General features: G+C 44.1%; 2 protein-coding genes across 3 annotated transcripts; one reads left to right on the top strand and one right to left on the bottom strand.

The window, feature by feature from the left end:
- Positions 1 to 282: 282 nt before the first annotated feature.
- On the top strand, positions 283 to 10,016 carry TBP (TATA-box binding protein). Of its 2 annotated transcripts, none has more exons than XM_064708567.1 (8): positions 283 to 350; positions 1,952 to 2,188; positions 2,843 to 3,174; positions 4,241 to 4,328; positions 6,265 to 6,356; positions 7,521 to 7,688; positions 7,993 to 8,087; positions 9,279 to 10,016. In XM_064708567.1, exons 2-8 carry the CDS (start codon positions 2,135 to 2,137, stop codon positions 9,356 to 9,358), a joined length of 909 nt encoding a protein of 302 aa, XP_064564637.1. In that variant the 5' UTR covers positions 283 to 350; positions 1,952 to 2,134; the 3' UTR covers positions 9,359 to 10,016. The 2 variants fall into 2 exon arrangements, with proteins under 2 accessions (XP_064564637.1, XP_064564638.1); XM_064708568.1 differs by lacking the exon at positions 283 to 350 and adding an exon at positions 353 to 422.
- A 1,830-nt stretch (positions 10,017 to 11,846) lies between these two features.
- Positions 11,847 to 16,394, bottom strand: PDCD2 (programmed cell death 2). The gene is made up of 6 exons (XM_064708566.1): positions 16,070 to 16,394; positions 15,740 to 15,991; positions 15,194 to 15,370; positions 14,085 to 14,200; positions 12,781 to 12,897; positions 11,847 to 12,265 (listed from the first exon to the last, which is right to left on the bottom strand). The coding sequence occupies exons 1-6, from the start codon at positions 16,368 to 16,370 to the stop codon at positions 12,101 to 12,103; spliced, it is 1,128 nt and encodes a 375-aa protein (XP_064564636.1). The 5' UTR covers positions 16,371 to 16,394; the 3' UTR covers positions 11,847 to 12,100.
- Between the last annotated feature and the right edge of the window lie 52 nt (positions 16,395 to 16,446).

The following is a 16,446-nucleotide window of genomic DNA, read 5'->3' as shown; positions in this document are numbered from 1 at the left end:
GAGGGGCAGGATTGACCTGCTGGCAATGCTCTTCCGAATTCATCCAGGATAGCCCTGGCCTTCTTGGCCACAAGGGCACTGCCGGCTCATGGACGGTCTGTTTGCACCAGGAGCCCTTCTCCACAGAGCTGCCTCCCAGCGGGCCGGCCCCAGCCTGTGCTGGTGCATGTGGTCACGCCGGTGCAGGACCCTGCACTTGCCCCTGTTGGATTTCCGAAGGTTCCTCCCAGCGAAGGCTCCTGTCCCGCTGGCGGCGGGAAGTGACGCGCCGGGCGCGCCGGTGGCGCGGGGGCGGGGCGCGGCCGGGCTCCGGCGGGCGCGGAGCGCGGCGGGAGCGGAACGAGCGCCAGGTACCGAGTGCCCGCCGCTCCCCCGCGGCCGCCGCTCGCCCCTGCCCGCGGCCGGCCCGCTGGGGCGCGATGGTGCGGGGCAGGCCGGGCCTGGAGGGCGGGGATGGTGCTCGGGCCGGGCTCGCTCCGCGCTCCGGGGCGGCCTGAGCCGCGGCCGGGGGAGCGGAGAGGGACTCCCGCGGCGCGGAGGCGGCGGCCGCCTTTCTCTCCCCCGCCGCGGGCAGGGGGCGGCGGGCGCGGGATGGGCGCGGGCAGCGGCGGGACCCTGCGAGGGCGGGCGGGGGCTGCGCGGGGCCGGGGCCGCTGTGGGCGGGCAGCGAGCAGGGCCGGGGGCGCGGGCGGGCTGTGGCCGCACGCCGAGCGCTGCCGTGTGGCGGGGGGCGAGCCCGAAAGGGGCCTGGGGTGGGTCGGGGCCTCCTCCGGGCTGGCTCCGGCTGCTGGACTCTGTTCCCTGGACCGAAACGGCGCCCGGCGTTTGTAGTGGAGATCCGAGCAAGCCGCGTTAAGTGGGTAGAGGAGGGAGCTCTGCGTAGTCGGTGCCCTGGGTGCAGGTTTTGGCATGCCTGGTATCCAGCCTCCTTACTAAATAGCTGGGCTGTCGAGGAGTTGACTTTGTTTCTTCCAGGATTATGTTTAGGCCTCTAATGTACCCACGTTGTAAAACCTGGGTGCTCTGCTCGATATCTTTGGTGAAGGTAAAGATGATAATGACTTATGGTCATAGGTGGAAAAAGGCAGGCATTTCTAGCTACAGTGCAAATACTATTGTAGTTCTAAGCTCTCATATCTTAAAAAAAGGAGAGGCTGAATAGGCTGTCTTCAGATTTTGAGGTAGCCTACCTCTGGCCTAATAATGACCTTGAATATTTCTTAGCAATAATTAAGAAACTTAGAAATTAATGGGTAATATTTTACATCATTGGTATCATAACATTTAAATTCTCCACTTCCGTTGTTTTTTCCATAAAACAGCAACAGAAGTATAGTTAAAAAAATGTGAGAAAATCATTGCATGTTTCACTTGTGTACTTGAAATTGGTTTTCACATGTTTCTTTTTTCCTCATGAAATGCATATCATTACAGTTTGAAATCTGTTAGGGCTTTGTTTTATGGAATTGGATGGAAGATGTTTCCCTAGCTGTGATTTGAGCTGCAATGCATTTCTCATAGAAGAAAAAAGTAATTTTTGAAAGCCCAAGCCTTAAATTCGCCAGGAAGAGACTTGCAAGCAATGCCAATTAGTAGCCAAGGGAATTAAATTCTTTAAAAAATCAGTGCTTTTGCAGCTAAAGGAAGCTTGGAGTAGAAGGAGCATCAGCAGCTTGAGCTGTTTGTGCAGGAGGGTTTGGTTGGACAGAGGCCTGCCCATGTGAGTCAGGTGACCTGCCAGGGACTTCAGCAGAATCATGCTGCAAAGTTTCTGTGGAGTGTGCCTGAAAAAGGTTATTTTTATGGATTGTGCATGCGTGTGTGCGTACGCGTGAATGTTCTTATATGTGTTTGTACGTGGGTGTCTCTTATCTGAGTCAGCAGCTGATAGGCTTGCTTTTGGGTTTGTGTTTAGATATTATTCTCAGGATATTCCTTTTTTTCTTTCCAGGCTTTGGTTGGTGTTGTAGACTCATATTTCTCTTAAGCTGATGTTTTCCTAACACTTTCAGCTTGGCTTTAAAAGCTACTTTGCTGGAATGTTTTAAACGGTTAAAAAACCTCTAGGATTTGAAGGTTATTTAAATTAATTGAAGGAAGTACTTCTGGCCTCACCAAAGAAATAACTGGAATCATGGATCAGAACAACAGTTTGCCACCCTACGCTCAAGGCTTAGCCTCCCCTCAGGTAAAAACAAATTATTTAAAATGTAACTATGATGTGAATTTCCTTTATGAAAGTGCTTTCTCTTTCTTGCATCTAGCTTCACATTTTTTTGTTTGCAGATCTGAAAATTTCTGCCAGGGATTGAATAATACTAGTATAAGGCAGAATTTTGAAACCATTGATGTCTATATTCAGAAGTATAAGAAACATGGCGTTTCTCATACATGGAATATATGTGGGATTTCTTAATGCGATTCCTCTTAATTTGAAACATGACTGACAGCTTGAAAAGATTAATTTAATTTTGGTGGTTGCTCCTTAAAATTTGTACATAATGGATTGTTACTGGGCTTTGAATACAGTGGATACAGTGAGCACAGTTGGTGTTCAGACAATTTCAAGTTAAATTGTGGGTCAGAGCTGAGACATGCTTGCAAGGTAGTGTGAGAAGTATGTCATGTTCCCTAAATTCCTTTGGGTAGTACTTTATTCTATAGAACATCTGCATTTCCAAGGATTTTCTGATTTTAATTATTTACTACAATATGCTTCAGGTTTGATATGAGCAACTCAGCTAACACAGATTTATTTTTGATTCCTCTGAAAACTTTGTCTCTTAAAAACAAAATGGAGTCATCATGATCTGTGGTTTTCATGTCATGTTTTCTTGCGCAGGGTGCAATGACTCCAGGAATTCCAATTTTCAGCCCGATGATGCCGTACGGCACAGGACTGACGCCGCAGCCTGTCCAGAGCAGCAACAGTCTGTCCATCCTGGAGGAGCAGCAGCGGCAGCAGCAGCAGCAGCAAGCGGCACAGCAATCCACGTCCCAGCAAGCCACACAGGGAACATCTGGTCAAACCCCCCAGCTCTTCCATTCACAGACTCTTACCACAGCCCCCTTACCAGGAACCACCCCTCTGTACTCCTCTCCGATGACTCCAATGACTCCAATAACTCCTGCGACACCGGCGTCAGAGAGCTCTGGCATAGTGCCACAACTACAGTGAGTGCCCCTGTGTCAGTGCATCATGTCCTGTCTCAGATAGCCCTTTAAAGAAAGACTTAGGACCAAAGTCACATCAGGAATTAGGTACTGCATTTTGGTGGGAAGGGAGGTCCTGAGAATTTATGAGTCTCCTGTAGCAATATGAGTAATTTTTACTTTATTTTTAGCTTAGCTTCATTACTAAACCACTTAGTAATATAAACAGTTTCTTAGTAATTTGTCAACGGTACATCTTGGGAGCATAGCAGTGGAGGGTTATATGTCTTCATTTAACACCGTCATAATTTTTAACTCCTTGCAGTTTAGGAGTTCAGGATGTTTCCTTTCCCAATGCTTGCCTAGCACTGAGTTTGTGAGAAGGTAAAAAGCCCTAGAACTAGTTGGAAGAACCCTAGAACTAGGTCTGGAAGCATTTCCAGTGAACTTCAGTTTTAAAGAGACTACTTCAGAAATTTTTGGCTGGGACAAGGAGAAATGGTTGATACCATGAATTGAAAGAGTAGTTTCTCATATTTTTCTGACTTTTTTCCCCTCACTGAGGACCTTTATATTTCAGGGTTTTCCCAGAAAACAAAATTGTTTATCTAGTAACTTTTTTAAACTATCTAGAGACCTGCTATCCCATCTCCTGGCAATGCATGTACCTCCTGGGTCATTCCCACTTAGTTTTGCACCCTCTTCCATGAAGGGCATAGCAAGGAAAATCTCAGATGATACTGTCTCATTTTCTCCTGTTTCCAGCAGCTTCCATGATTGTGGTGAGGGCTCTCAGCATCAGTAATTTTTCCTCCCAAACTGAAATAGAGGTTCTTCTCATGGGACACTTTTCTTAATAGCTGACAGATAAGGAGGAATCAGCAATTATGCCTTAGGAGCTTCTGCCCTACAAAAGGACATTCCTGAGCCAGAACATTGCTCAGTGCTCATGTTAGGAAAGATGCCATTCAAACTTGCTTGGAGAAACAAAATAATTTTAAAAAATTGATTGGGCCTGGTTAAAAATGAGGAAGACACATGAATTCCTTATTGTTTTTTTAAATATATTTCTGTGATCTGTCTTTAGGAATATTGTGTCCACAGTGAATCTTGGTTGCAAACTTGACCTGAAAACTATTGCACTTCGTGCCCGAAATGCTGAATATAATCCTAAGGTAAGAGAAATGTATTAACAGTTCATCCTATAACAGATAAATTAAAGGCACAGGTTGTGGCTGCAGGCTGCTGCAATAGACTGAAAAACCTACCTGCTATATATGCAGTTTTATACTGTAGTTAAAAGGGAAAACTTAATAAACTTAGGACATTTAAATTAGCGAAAAGCATTTTTATGCTGAGGTAGCTGTGATGTGCACCAGGTTGTAAGTTGTTAGATTTAGAAAAAAACGAATCAAGAGTGTAGTACACTGGCCAGGCTTTTTGTGGTGGAGGTGGCCTCTGCTGCTGTTCATATGGGCATATTTGTTTGTAGTGCTCAGTGAGCTCTTTTTGCTTATTACTGTGAAATGTCTGATGATGAAATCTTTTTCCCTATCTCCCAACAAGGAGAAAGGAAAGAAGAGTTAAAGTCCTGGACTTCTGCCAGAGCTGTGGTTTCCTCCACCTAGCTGCTCCTCTGGAATTCTTACATTCACTTATTTTTCATAGTCTCACTTCCCTCTGTTCTCTCATGTTCTCCTCCAGTACTTCTGCCATCTCATTGCTTCTGATGGCTAGCTTGGTGGAACATTAAAATGGATCAAAACAAAACCAAATAAATTGATTTTTTTTTTGCATGCTGACTTCAAAGTTGCCTGCTGCTTCTTAATAGTAGTAGGGTTCTAAATAAGTGGCATCTTTTTAGCTTGGGAAATCTGAACAACAGCAAAGGACCTGGAGCATGAAATAAAAAAAAATAATGTTGCTTCATGTTTCTTTTGGGTGGCTCCTCTTGAAAATGTTATCTTTGCAACAACAGTAGCTGGACACTAACAAAGTTTAGATGTTACATAGTTGAATTGGATTGTCTTGGGAAGGCTTCAGTTTTCCTGGGGTGTGTGTGTTTTTTTTGTTTTAGCATTTAGTATTTTGCTGCAGTTGACCTGAACTCTGCTCTTAAAGGTTAAAGCACACATGCAGGCATATTTGATAAATGACTCTTACTGTAAGTTTATACCAGTGATGCTGTTACATAATTGTGAGTAAGGTATGAGCGCAGCAAAAATGTGAGCATGCCTTGGTAACTCCTAATGTAGGGGGTAGGTGGCTGTGTAAAATTTGTAGGCTAGAATAATCAATATCAAACACTGTTTCCCATGGCAGAGGGATAGAAGGGTTATGTAACACACTCCTGACATTTAGTCAGTAGATTCATCTATCAAAGAAAGATGTTGCTTGGCTGTATTATTTAAGTCATATTTTGACAAATGTGCTGTTGGGTAACCCACGCTACCGCCTTGGTTGTGTCAGCAGAACAATTCATGGGACTGCAGGGTGAGCTGTTCCAAGTTAAATATAACAAACAGGAGTTTTTGCGTGTGTGTGTGTGTGTTTCCAGTATCTCTTGCTTCAAAGAATTTAAGAATATTTAGAAAATGCTTACTGAGAATGAAAAGCTGGAGCTAATGAGGTTGCTGTGTCCCGCAGTGGTAGCTGAGGTGACTTCTGTTTACACAGGACTTTGATCTCCAGCTGTTCTGTTTGCTGGTATTGTAACACTGTAATCCATTTTTTTGGATATCTTCCATCCTACTTACAAGATGAAATTCCAACACATATGGAGGAATTTCTTAAAATTGTTTCTATTGCTCTGATGCAAATGTTAGTGTTATTTATATGTTACATACATAGGTGTATATATATATATATAGTAATGAGAGATAAACAGGAATGTTTACAGTGGTAAATATCCTTCCTGCCTGGCTCTACCTCTCTGAGTATGTGCTTGAAGGTACTTATAGTTTAAGCATTTCAAGTAAACTTTGAGTGATCTGTAAGGATGTTTGACCTTAGTTTTCCTTGCACTGCAGTGTAACTTAGATGATGCAGATTTGGTTTTAATGTAATGATGACAGCAGTATATCACTAACAGTCTCAATGCTCACACTTCAGCGTTTTGCTGCTGTTATTATGAGAATAAGAGAACCACGTACTACTGCACTGATATTCAGCTCTGGAAAAATGGTGTGCACAGGAGCAAAAAGGTATGTTTAGGCATTATGAGCAAACTAACTCAGGCTGTCTTTTCTTTTGTACCATGATGCTTGTTTATATAGACACATCAAAGTTGTACAGGTACAACTAATGTTGCTTCACAGTTACCTCAGATTATACACATTTCTACAGAAAATGCCTGTTTATGATTGAAGAGACTTCCTAATTTGTGGGGAAATGGTAGTTCTAGTTCTGAAGCGCTTTCATTCAGTCTCATATACTGGTTTGCAGAGGTTATTATATTCATTTTTTACCCTTGCAGTTACCTGCTTTTTCTAATAATTAAAAAAATTCAGCAACTATGCATTGGAACTGCTTAAATTGTGAGGATGGTGAGAGAAGAATTTTATATTTGAATAGCTTCATTCATCACAGGACAAGAGCTCCAAATCTCTAGTTCCTGTAGTCTGATCTGTTCTTAATGTGACCATTGAAGGACAAGAATTGAAAGCTAAACATAAGCTTAACTCTGGTGGGCAGGAGAGAAATTCTGCTCCAAAGAAGTCTGCTAGGAATCCAGAAGGAATAAACTAATGAGCAGAAATGAATGAATAGATCTGTACAGGGGAACATTTTCTCTGCTTGGTGACACTTGAAATTCAAGTTGTCTTACTCTGCATCAGCAACAGATTCTCAGCTGTTTACAGACCTGAAGCAAACTGAATTCTGCAACAGTGGGTAAAGCTGTGCAGTTGTATTAAACCCATGTTTGAATGCCTGGGCTGCATCAAACAGAAGATTTTGCCAGTTTACAGATTTTTATAGAAATCTGTATTTTCTAGCAGTAGTAGTTCAAGGTTGTTCTACAGTGAAATCTCAAGTAACAATCTAATCTTAAGTACTTAATCTTAAGTAACAGTCCCATTAGAGGGACTGGTCAATATTTTAAAATGTAAAAGGTATGGATTTATAATTTACTGGTTTGTGTCATGAACAGTGAGTGCAATACTAATGGTGTCCAGGAGCCTATTACCAGAATTAGCATGAAAATCAGTCAGTGGTAGTTGTTAATTTTGGATGTAAAAATGTTGCGTGTGAACTCCCCTCCCTCCACACAGACTTTTTTCCCCAGTTAGGTATTTGTGGTTTAATGCTGTGTGCTTGAAGTAATAGTTAACTGAGGAGGTAATACAGATATCCTTTTCTCACTTCAGTGAGGAGCAATCCAGACTGGCCGCAAGGAAGTATGCAAGAGTTGTTCAGAAACTGGGTTTTCCTGCAAAATTTTTGGATTTTAAAATTCAGAATATGGTGGGCAGCTGTGATGTGAAATTTCCCATCAGACTGGAAGGATTGGTACTCACACACCAGCAGTTCAGCAGGTAAAAAAAGGCTTGTTTATGTTTCATTCTTGTTGCATACTATCTTAGAAGGTGACATCTCTTTAGATTATTCCCTTGCACCACAGGGAAACCTGCATATTTTTTCCCATCTCTGCACTGCCTCAGGTGTAACTGAGGCTGCCCAGTGTGAACCTGTCAAAATTTGGTTTTGACAGGTTCACATTGATACTCTCCCCAAGTTTCAGGGAAGTCTACATCTGCTCTGCCAGTCTAGACTGGGCCCAGAAGATGGGGTGGAACATGGGTCTGCCAGCACATTTAAATACTCTCTCTTCTCTTACAGCTACGAGCCGGAATTGTTTCCTGGCTTAATCTACAGAATGATTAAGCCAAGAATTGTTCTGCTTATTTTTGTTTCTGGAAAAGTGGTTTTAACTGGTAAGTGAAGACAGTATCTTACTCCAAGAGGTGAGATTTAGACTGTATGACAGAGAACAGACAGGGATATGTAATCTGCCAGGTACTTTTCCTTTAGAGATGACAGTACTGAGAAAGGAGATTTAATAGGGTATTCCATGGATGGAATGTTAAGGAAACTTCCCCTGTGCAGCCATCCAGCAGCCACCCTGGCAGTCAGAGCCACACCAACTGCAGCAGGACCAGAGCCTGTTTGGAGTGGGCAGCTTCAGCAAATCCAGCAGGTGCTTGACTCCCTACACACTCCACTCACAGTCAGACCAGGTTTTCTTGAGGCTCAGCACCAGGCTTTGTTATGCAAAGATTCAGCGGTTCAGGCCTCTTGCCTGGGTGTGCTTCACCCAGAGCTCAACCTGCAGCTCAGCACTGCCACTGCACACACAGCTGCCTGCACCGTGTTCCTTAACAGATGGGAATGCACAAAGCAACAGCACATTTGGCTAGATCAAAGGAACAATCATCATGAACCCTAGTCAGGTGTGCAGGTGCCCAAAAAGCAGTAAGAATGTAAGATCTTTCTGGCAAAATCTGAAAGACTTTCTGTGGCTGAGCATGTGACTGAGCTGGCTTTTCTTTGGCAGCTTGGTTGCAGGCTGCTGCCATGATCCATGATACAGCAGCCAAAGAAGGGGAGATACTTGAGCTCTAGGACATCCTCAACCTACTCCCTCCATTTTTTCTCATGCTGTGTCTTACTAGGAGGAAGAAACCTGCAAGACCCACAGACAAAAGGATCACATCCCTGCAGTGTGGGGAAATGCAATTCTCTGCAGTGGTCTCCATTGCCAGACCTTCCTCCCCCTGGTACTCACACTCTCAAAACAAGCTGCACCAGTTAGGCCTTTCTGCACAAACATCCTACAGGGCTGTGCTTTGTTGTTGGGTCTCTTGTGGAAATCATGTATATGAAAATTCCATTTGCAACACAGCATCATGGCAGAGATGCTAGTGAAAGTTTTAGCAGCTGTCAGATTAAACAGAGAAGGCTGGTAATGTAAGCTCTATGAAATGTGTTAAAAAGGATTGTAAAAATGGGGATTTATGGATACATGTAGGTTTTATATAGAGTTGCATTCACATACACATTCTAAAAGCTGAAATTAAATATTTGGCAAAAGGTACAAACTAATTGAATCCCTTCTCTTTCTCCAGGTGCTAAAGTACGAGCAGAAATCTATGAAGCATTTGAAAACATCTATCCTATTTTAAAGGGATTCAGAAAGACAACGTAACAGTTTCTACACATTTCAGAGAAATCAGGGGTATATTTTAAAAGGTATTGTGTATGGCACAGCAGTAACAAGAAATGGACTTCCAGTGCAACTGCAACACCAGGACTTGGACTATTTCCCAGTTAGTGCCTACTTCCCTGATGCTCAAGGGGAACTGTTTTCTTGAATATGTCTACTGAGTTACTGTGAGTTGCTTTACTGGGCTGTTCCTGGAGCAGCCCCTCCAACTTTTATTTATATTCTAGCTTTTAAATAGTTTTAATGCCAGTTCTATTAATAGAAAAATCTGTAAGTTGGTTTAAAGACAAATGCAACTGTGTCACTCAGTGTATAAACCACTTTAATTGCCATGTATATATGTTTTAAGTTCCTTCCATAAGACCATGGTTTTTATAATTTTCAGAACTTTAGCTTTTAAATTTTTTCAATTTTAAATTTCTTTGGTGCCAGACACATTCCCTCTTTCCAGTATTAAGCAAGATAGAATAAATTTATTAATTAAAATGGCTCACTGTACATATATATATAATATATACCTTTCTTCTCTTTCCTTCTTCAACTCCACATGTACAATAAACCCTGTTTATACAACTGTGGGAACTGTCTTAATAAATTTTAAAATTACCCAGCTGGTAGAATGAAATACATTGAATTACTTTTTTTATTTAATAGATTTTTTAATAGCAGATGCACTGCTATAAGTGACATGTTGTTTTGAGAGAATCTTAGCAGTGCTCTGGCTTCCTTACCAGCAGTCACACCCTTGGCAATGTCTACCTTGAATATTTCCAACATGTTAAAGCAAAAGAGACAACTGATTAAAGAAGCTTGTGTTTGAGTATGTGTTGCCATATGTTCAACAGATGGGATATAGGCAAGTCTTAAATAGCTGCACTTGACTGAAACAATAGATCCCTGCTTAGCTTCTAGAATTTCTTTAAATTACTATCTTTGTATTTTACCAGCTGTGAGAGCCTCACTATATTAGTGTTCCTGTAAAATGTCAAACCCTTCCAGCTGGAGTCAGCACATACATAATATTCCTTCTGAATGATGCTTGAAGCCTAATAGGCTCAGAGCTAAAAATAAACTTTTTTTTTCCTTCAGGAAATTTCTAGGAATAATAACCTCTCTATGACTTACACGTTATTTCAAACAGCTTTTATCTGAAACTAACCCAAATGTAAGCAATGGTCTCATTTCTAAGTTGGTATTTCATTCCAGACAAAATTAAGTTTTGGCTGGCTTTGATACTGCTCCATTTGCACATCCTAAGTGACCTTAATCTTCAGTCTTCTCTCTACATCAGTGTCTCTCCGGGTGTCCTGATGACTGCTTTCATGGCTCTTACCAGAAAGATGCTGTTATTAATGCAGCACTGCAGGATATGCTCAAGCACTGTGTTGCCTTCAGTGCTGTGCCACTCTGTGCTGTGAGCTCATGAATGCTCCTGAGAGCTCTGGGCTGTAATTGTGTGGCTGTCCATGCTCTGGTAGGACCTGAACTATTACCACCTTATGTGCAAAACTCTTCAACTCTTCAGAAAGCTTGAAGCCCCAAGAAACCATAGGACAGTTTTCAACACAATCAGTCAAGCTGTACTACAGTGACTTGAGACAGTTTGCTCTTTCACAACACAGACCGGGGCTTCAAACTACCCTGCTAGAAATTAAGTCCTGTGATAACAAAACCACTTCCAGGTACAGCATTCTCTGCCTGCTTATTTGAGTACTTTCAATGCCTAAATGATTTCAAAACCCCCACGGTGGGCCCCACAGAGTCACAGGTAAGCAGCCATGATTGGTTGGAGCACGGGAAGGGAATATGTAACTGAAGTCAATTCTATAGGGAAACACACAAAAAAGCCTTTTCTGCAGATACTGCCATGGCCATAGGAGTAGTTCAGCAACTACCACAGTAAAGTTCAGCATTATGGTTTCACTATTCTCTTGCCTCAGCTATTTGGCAGTCATACAGTGGAAGAATCCCTGCAGAGGACACTTATTTTTAAACTTCACCAATGATAGCAGAGTTTAGGTACAATTCAGCCTGAAAATCTGCTGCTACAGGCAGTGTGTAACAGACAAATGTGTTCTGCTAGGGCTGACTTTGTTTAAACTGCTTCTGCACCAGGTAACTGAGTTAAACTACTGCATGGGGCTAATAGTTTTAAAGTCAGATAAAACACTTAATTTTTGTGCATTTTACCTCAACCAGTCAGTCAGAGCATGGGACAAACTCCCAAGTTGGGTTTATGTACCTGCTGAGAAAGGGAAGTAGATTTAAATTCCACAGCAAAAGGTTATATAGCTTTATTTTAGCTGACTCCTGTACAGCTCTTCAACATAAGCACTGGTGTGGGTTTACAGGAGTCTGCTTTTCTTTGAATGAATGCTAATTTTTGAGTAGCCTGATGAAAATCCTGACAGACTACAATCTTTTAAGTTTTTGAAGTTCTGTTACCAACAAAAGATAATTTCACCAATCCAAAAGTTTTTCATCTTTATTTAATAAACTTCCAGAAATGAGATTTGAAATAAAGCTTTCTGAACAAATGCATCTGGCTTCATTACCAGATTGAAGTAAAAGCTCCTCTGGAGCACAAGAGAGGCTGTCAAGGTCTAGTTACAGCAGTTTTATCACTGTTACAAGATGCACTGTTATCAGTTACTTCAACTACCTGTTTGCACAGTGCAGAGATGCAGTGAAACAAATCAAGTATTCCACTTGGATGACTCAACTTCATAAAGTACAGCCCATGGAGTAGTCTTGCTTCCATATGAACTCCTCCAGGTATGCACTCTCCCCGCCGCAGCTGTCAGCACAAGTGTACACCACCAGCGTTCCCCAGTCAATGCTCTCTCCAAGGCTGTCAACCTGAAGGTGATTCAGGAGCTGTGGCATAATCTTCAAGGAAAACCAAAAGGTTTAGAGGCAGGCCACAGACTTCTCCCCTCTCCCCATTTCTCCTGAAGAACAGTCCTATATTTGGTGTAAGAATTTATATTCTCTTACACCAAAATCCCAACTGAAGCTACTATGTATATGGCAGCTCAAATAAACCAAATTTGGAGTTCTAGGTAAGTTTTATTTGGCCTTATAAAACTTGCCTGATTTGTGAGCCTCCCACCATTTGAAATTCCATTAGTAACTCTGTTTTGCCTTTCTATGACATAAGTGTGTTCATCATACATACACCTCTAGCATTCAAAGTTCTACAGCTGAATGCTTCCAGCCAAACTTATTTATAATGCACACAACGAATTGAAAGAGCACTTATAGGAGTAAATAAAGGCTCTGTACAATCATTTAGTGTAGTTAGTTTGTTGCAACTTCAACCTTCTTGCTCAACTTACAAGCCAACAATTAGATCCTGAGTCGGAAATACATTACCTGTATTATTTTTAAATGAGCTTACATACCTGGAATTCAAATATCCTTTTGGCACCACACACACAATTTGGGATATCTTTTTCTTCAGGCCTATTTTCACCTGACACCCAGAGTGGACCTTCTCCTCCTCTGCAGTATCTAATAATCTGAAACCAGCAGAAATTTAAGTTCTCGTGACTATCCTTTCATCTTGCTATAAAAGAGGTGTTTAGTGACACAAAGCTGTATGTAGATAGAGCAGAAAAAGGTCAGTTCTTTAACAACCATGGCAAAATATAATTTGCAAATGCAGCATTCTAAATAAGACAGGCTGCTTATATAAGTTTTCTTAACTATGTGAATCATGCAAGTATTCGTATCCTATTTTTTCAGTGATCCAGGGGATTATTTGTAATTCCCTAACCAAGGGATCCAGAAATGCAAGGTTGTGTATGTTACAGTCTTGAGACAGAGAAAAAGCAGCTGGAGAATTAGCACACAGACCTGCACACAGTTAGGAATGCAATCCAGATCTTTCTGTCTGCAGTTCTGCATCTAAATACAAGCAGACTAGCCTAATGTTCCAAAAGGTATTTTCATATCCTTTGTTTTTCAGTTATTAGCAAATCACACATGATCAGCAAAAGGACACTTGGACAGATCAGTCAGTAGAGAGATGGTCAGAGAGTGAGGCACATACCTAAGGCAGAGAAGGGAACAGACTCAAAGTCTCCTACTTTCTGAGTGTGCACCTTAACCCCTCAGCTACCAGGCAAAACATGGAGAGAATTTCTTCTTCACCACTTTGATGGATTAAGGACTGTGTCTTCTCTGAATGAAACCAGGGACCATGGTTTTGTTTGACAATGTAGCTTTTTAGCCTTTTGCAGTAAGAAATAGCATGGGGGGAAAGATTTCTGTTTTAAATAGTGGAAATTCTAAAGCCATCCTTCAACCTTAAAAAGAGCCAAGCCAGCCCCCAGTGCAGCTGGTGACACTGACAGAGCTCTCCTCTGCAGTTTTTGTTCTAGCAGGGCTGCAGGCTGGAGAACAGCGCAGTGGTTCCCATGTCCTTTGGTTTGAACCATGTCTCAGGATGGTGGCTCCTTCCACACTGGGGGGGATTCAGCACCCTCGTGCCACCTCATCCTGACCGGCAGCTGTTTAAGATGGCTGAGCAGGTGCTAAACTCTTACTTGGGCACAAATTAAGTTCATAAGGAAGATGACAGGGTGTGGGTTAGGTGTGTAGAGGATGAGGAGGCATCCCCATTTCTAACTAGTACAAAACGCTGCATGTGCAGCAAGATGCTGTGTCAGAACCACTACTTTCAAAGGCTGCCCCATCTTCTCACCTGCTCTGGCTCACCAGCTACTCGTTTTTTAAACATCTGGAAGATCTTTTCTTCTGCAGTCTCGTGTTTTGCCATTGCTTCCAATGCCTCTTCATCTAAGGACTGAAATGCTCCATCTAAGCAAGAAAAAAGAACAGTAAAACTTACAGGCTGATATAAGACACTAAAAATTAAAAACAGTATTAGCACGTGTAAATTTATTTTGCTTCATAAGTGATTCCTGGCATAAATCTAAGATTTTTTTTATTTTCATGGCACGTTAAGATTTCGTCACGCACAGGTCCATTTAATACTTTTAGCTGCATTTTAAACACAGATGTCAGTATTGAATACTGGAAAGGGAAGGAGTTAATCTACCAAAGTTTATGGCTCCCAGCAGATATCAGGAAGACTACAGAACTTTCAGGACACCACATTTGAAAAAGGCCTGCATGCTGCTCATGTGCCAGGCTTCAGTTTTTAGCACTGAAGAGTGTATCTGTTACACTCCACACCCACATCAACTGGGGCCACTGAACACTCTTGAGACAGCTTTGGACCACAGCAAGGGACCACCAGGAACCCAGCATCCTTCCCTGGCACCACCACAACCTCTCCACCCGGGGTGTCTTCAAAGACACTTGCAGCAAACCCACTGTGAATTAAGGAGGAGCAGGGAGGAAGGAGCCTGCACTTCAACTGTTAAAATATCCTCAAACCAGTTCTCTGCTAGCATAGACAAGAAAATTTTATTTTCCATAAAGTAAGACAAATTGAACTGAGTCAAGCCAAGACAATCTAACAATGTGCTGATTTCAGCAGCATCCAGCAGCAGGTGCTCAGTGCTGTCCTTCTCACTTGAGATGTTCCTGACCTACTGGAAGCACACAGGGACACAGTGCAACAGCTGCTTCAACAGCTCCTGGGGTCAGAGCTTAGTAAGTCTCTCCCAGAAAAGCAACTTATATTATGGGATGTCTACAACAAACTAGCACTGCAAATGACTGATTTTTAAGTGTTCCTTGTAAACTTCTGGTGAAAAAAGGCTAAATGTGCACAGTAGTTGATATTTTAAAGATGTGATAACAGGCATAACCAGGAAGAATTACAGGCAGCACGTTATTTCTGACCTGCAGTGCCTGCACCTCCAAGTTCTTCTTGTTCTTTTGCATCCTTTGATGTACCTTCAGCTCCTTGTTCATCATCAGTGCTGTCAGCAGGAAGTTCTGGTTCCTCAGGTTCTATCAAAATTTCATATTCCGGAAAAAGGAATTCGTTATGCTCTGGAATTGCATTTGCCAAGTCATCTAGAAAACAGAAGACAGACACCACTTCACAACATCATCTCGTATTTCACGTCCTTCTCCCCAAAAGCTACACAGCAAATTACATAGCAGAAGCATTGCATGAGCAAGAAAGATTTACATCACTGCTAGACCTGACCTGAAGGTAAGAAACACTGTTATGTTAAGGACAGCGGAAACCTGCAACAGGCGTCCTGTTGCTTTGAACCTCTGTAAATCCAAGTGGCGTGGAAGGCAGACCAAACAGTGCTAGCAGCGGCATTTAAGAGCTCAGGAGCTGCGGCTCGGCAGCTCGGTGCAGCATTAACCACAGCTGGCACGGGTGTCAGTTCCCGTTGCAGAGGCCCCCGATGGCGGTGTGCGCGGACCCACCTCCGGCGGCGTGCTGCCCGCAGGAGCGGCGGTGCCCGCGCCGCCAGTCCAGCGCCTGGTGCTCGGGCCCGCAGTAGGCGGCGCGGCGGCAGCGCCCGCAGCAGCGCGGCCCGAGGCAGCCGCACACGCGGCACAGCGCGGCGCCGCTGCCCAGGCGCCGCGGGGGCGCGGGGGCCGGGCCCGGGGGCGGCTCCTCGGGGGGCGGCTCCTCGGGGTACGTGTCGTTCCGCCGCGGCAGCTGGCTCCGGAACACTGCGGGAAGACGCGCCGGTCAGCGGGGCGGCGGCCGGCGGCCCTCGCCCCGTCCCTCCCAGCGCCCCCGCGCCTCACCGCGGAAGGGCCCGCCCGGGCCCGCCAGGCCGTAGCAGGCGGCGCCGCGGCAGGCGAACACGAAGAGGGTGCGGTGGAAGGCGTCGGCGCGGCCGGGCAGCGGCGCGTACAGCTGGAGCAGGAAGGCGCAGGGCTGCTGGCAGCGGCCGCAGCGCAGAGCGGCGGGGCCCGGCAGCCCGGCCTCGCCCAGCCACGCCGGCCGCCCCCCGACCTTGCTGGGGAAGTAGGTGCTGTGCAGCCGCCAGGCACCGCCCGCGCCCTCCGCCGCCGCCGCGAAGCCCAGCTCCACGCCGGGAGCCATGCCGCTTCCCGTCCGCCAACTCGCACCCAGAGGGGCGGGCGCTCCGCCGGCTCCGCCCGGCCCCGCTCTCCCAGCC

The sequence above is a fragment of the Zonotrichia leucophrys genome, chromosome 3 (assembly GCF_028769735.1).
Source record: "Zonotrichia leucophrys gambelii isolate GWCS_2022_RI chromosome 3, RI_Zleu_2.0, whole genome shotgun sequence".
Lineage (NCBI taxonomy): Eukaryota > Metazoa > Chordata > Aves > Passeriformes > Passerellidae > Zonotrichia > Zonotrichia leucophrys.
The sequence above is the reverse complement of the archived record's forward strand: the minus strand, read 5'-3'. Positions and strand labels throughout refer to the sequence as shown.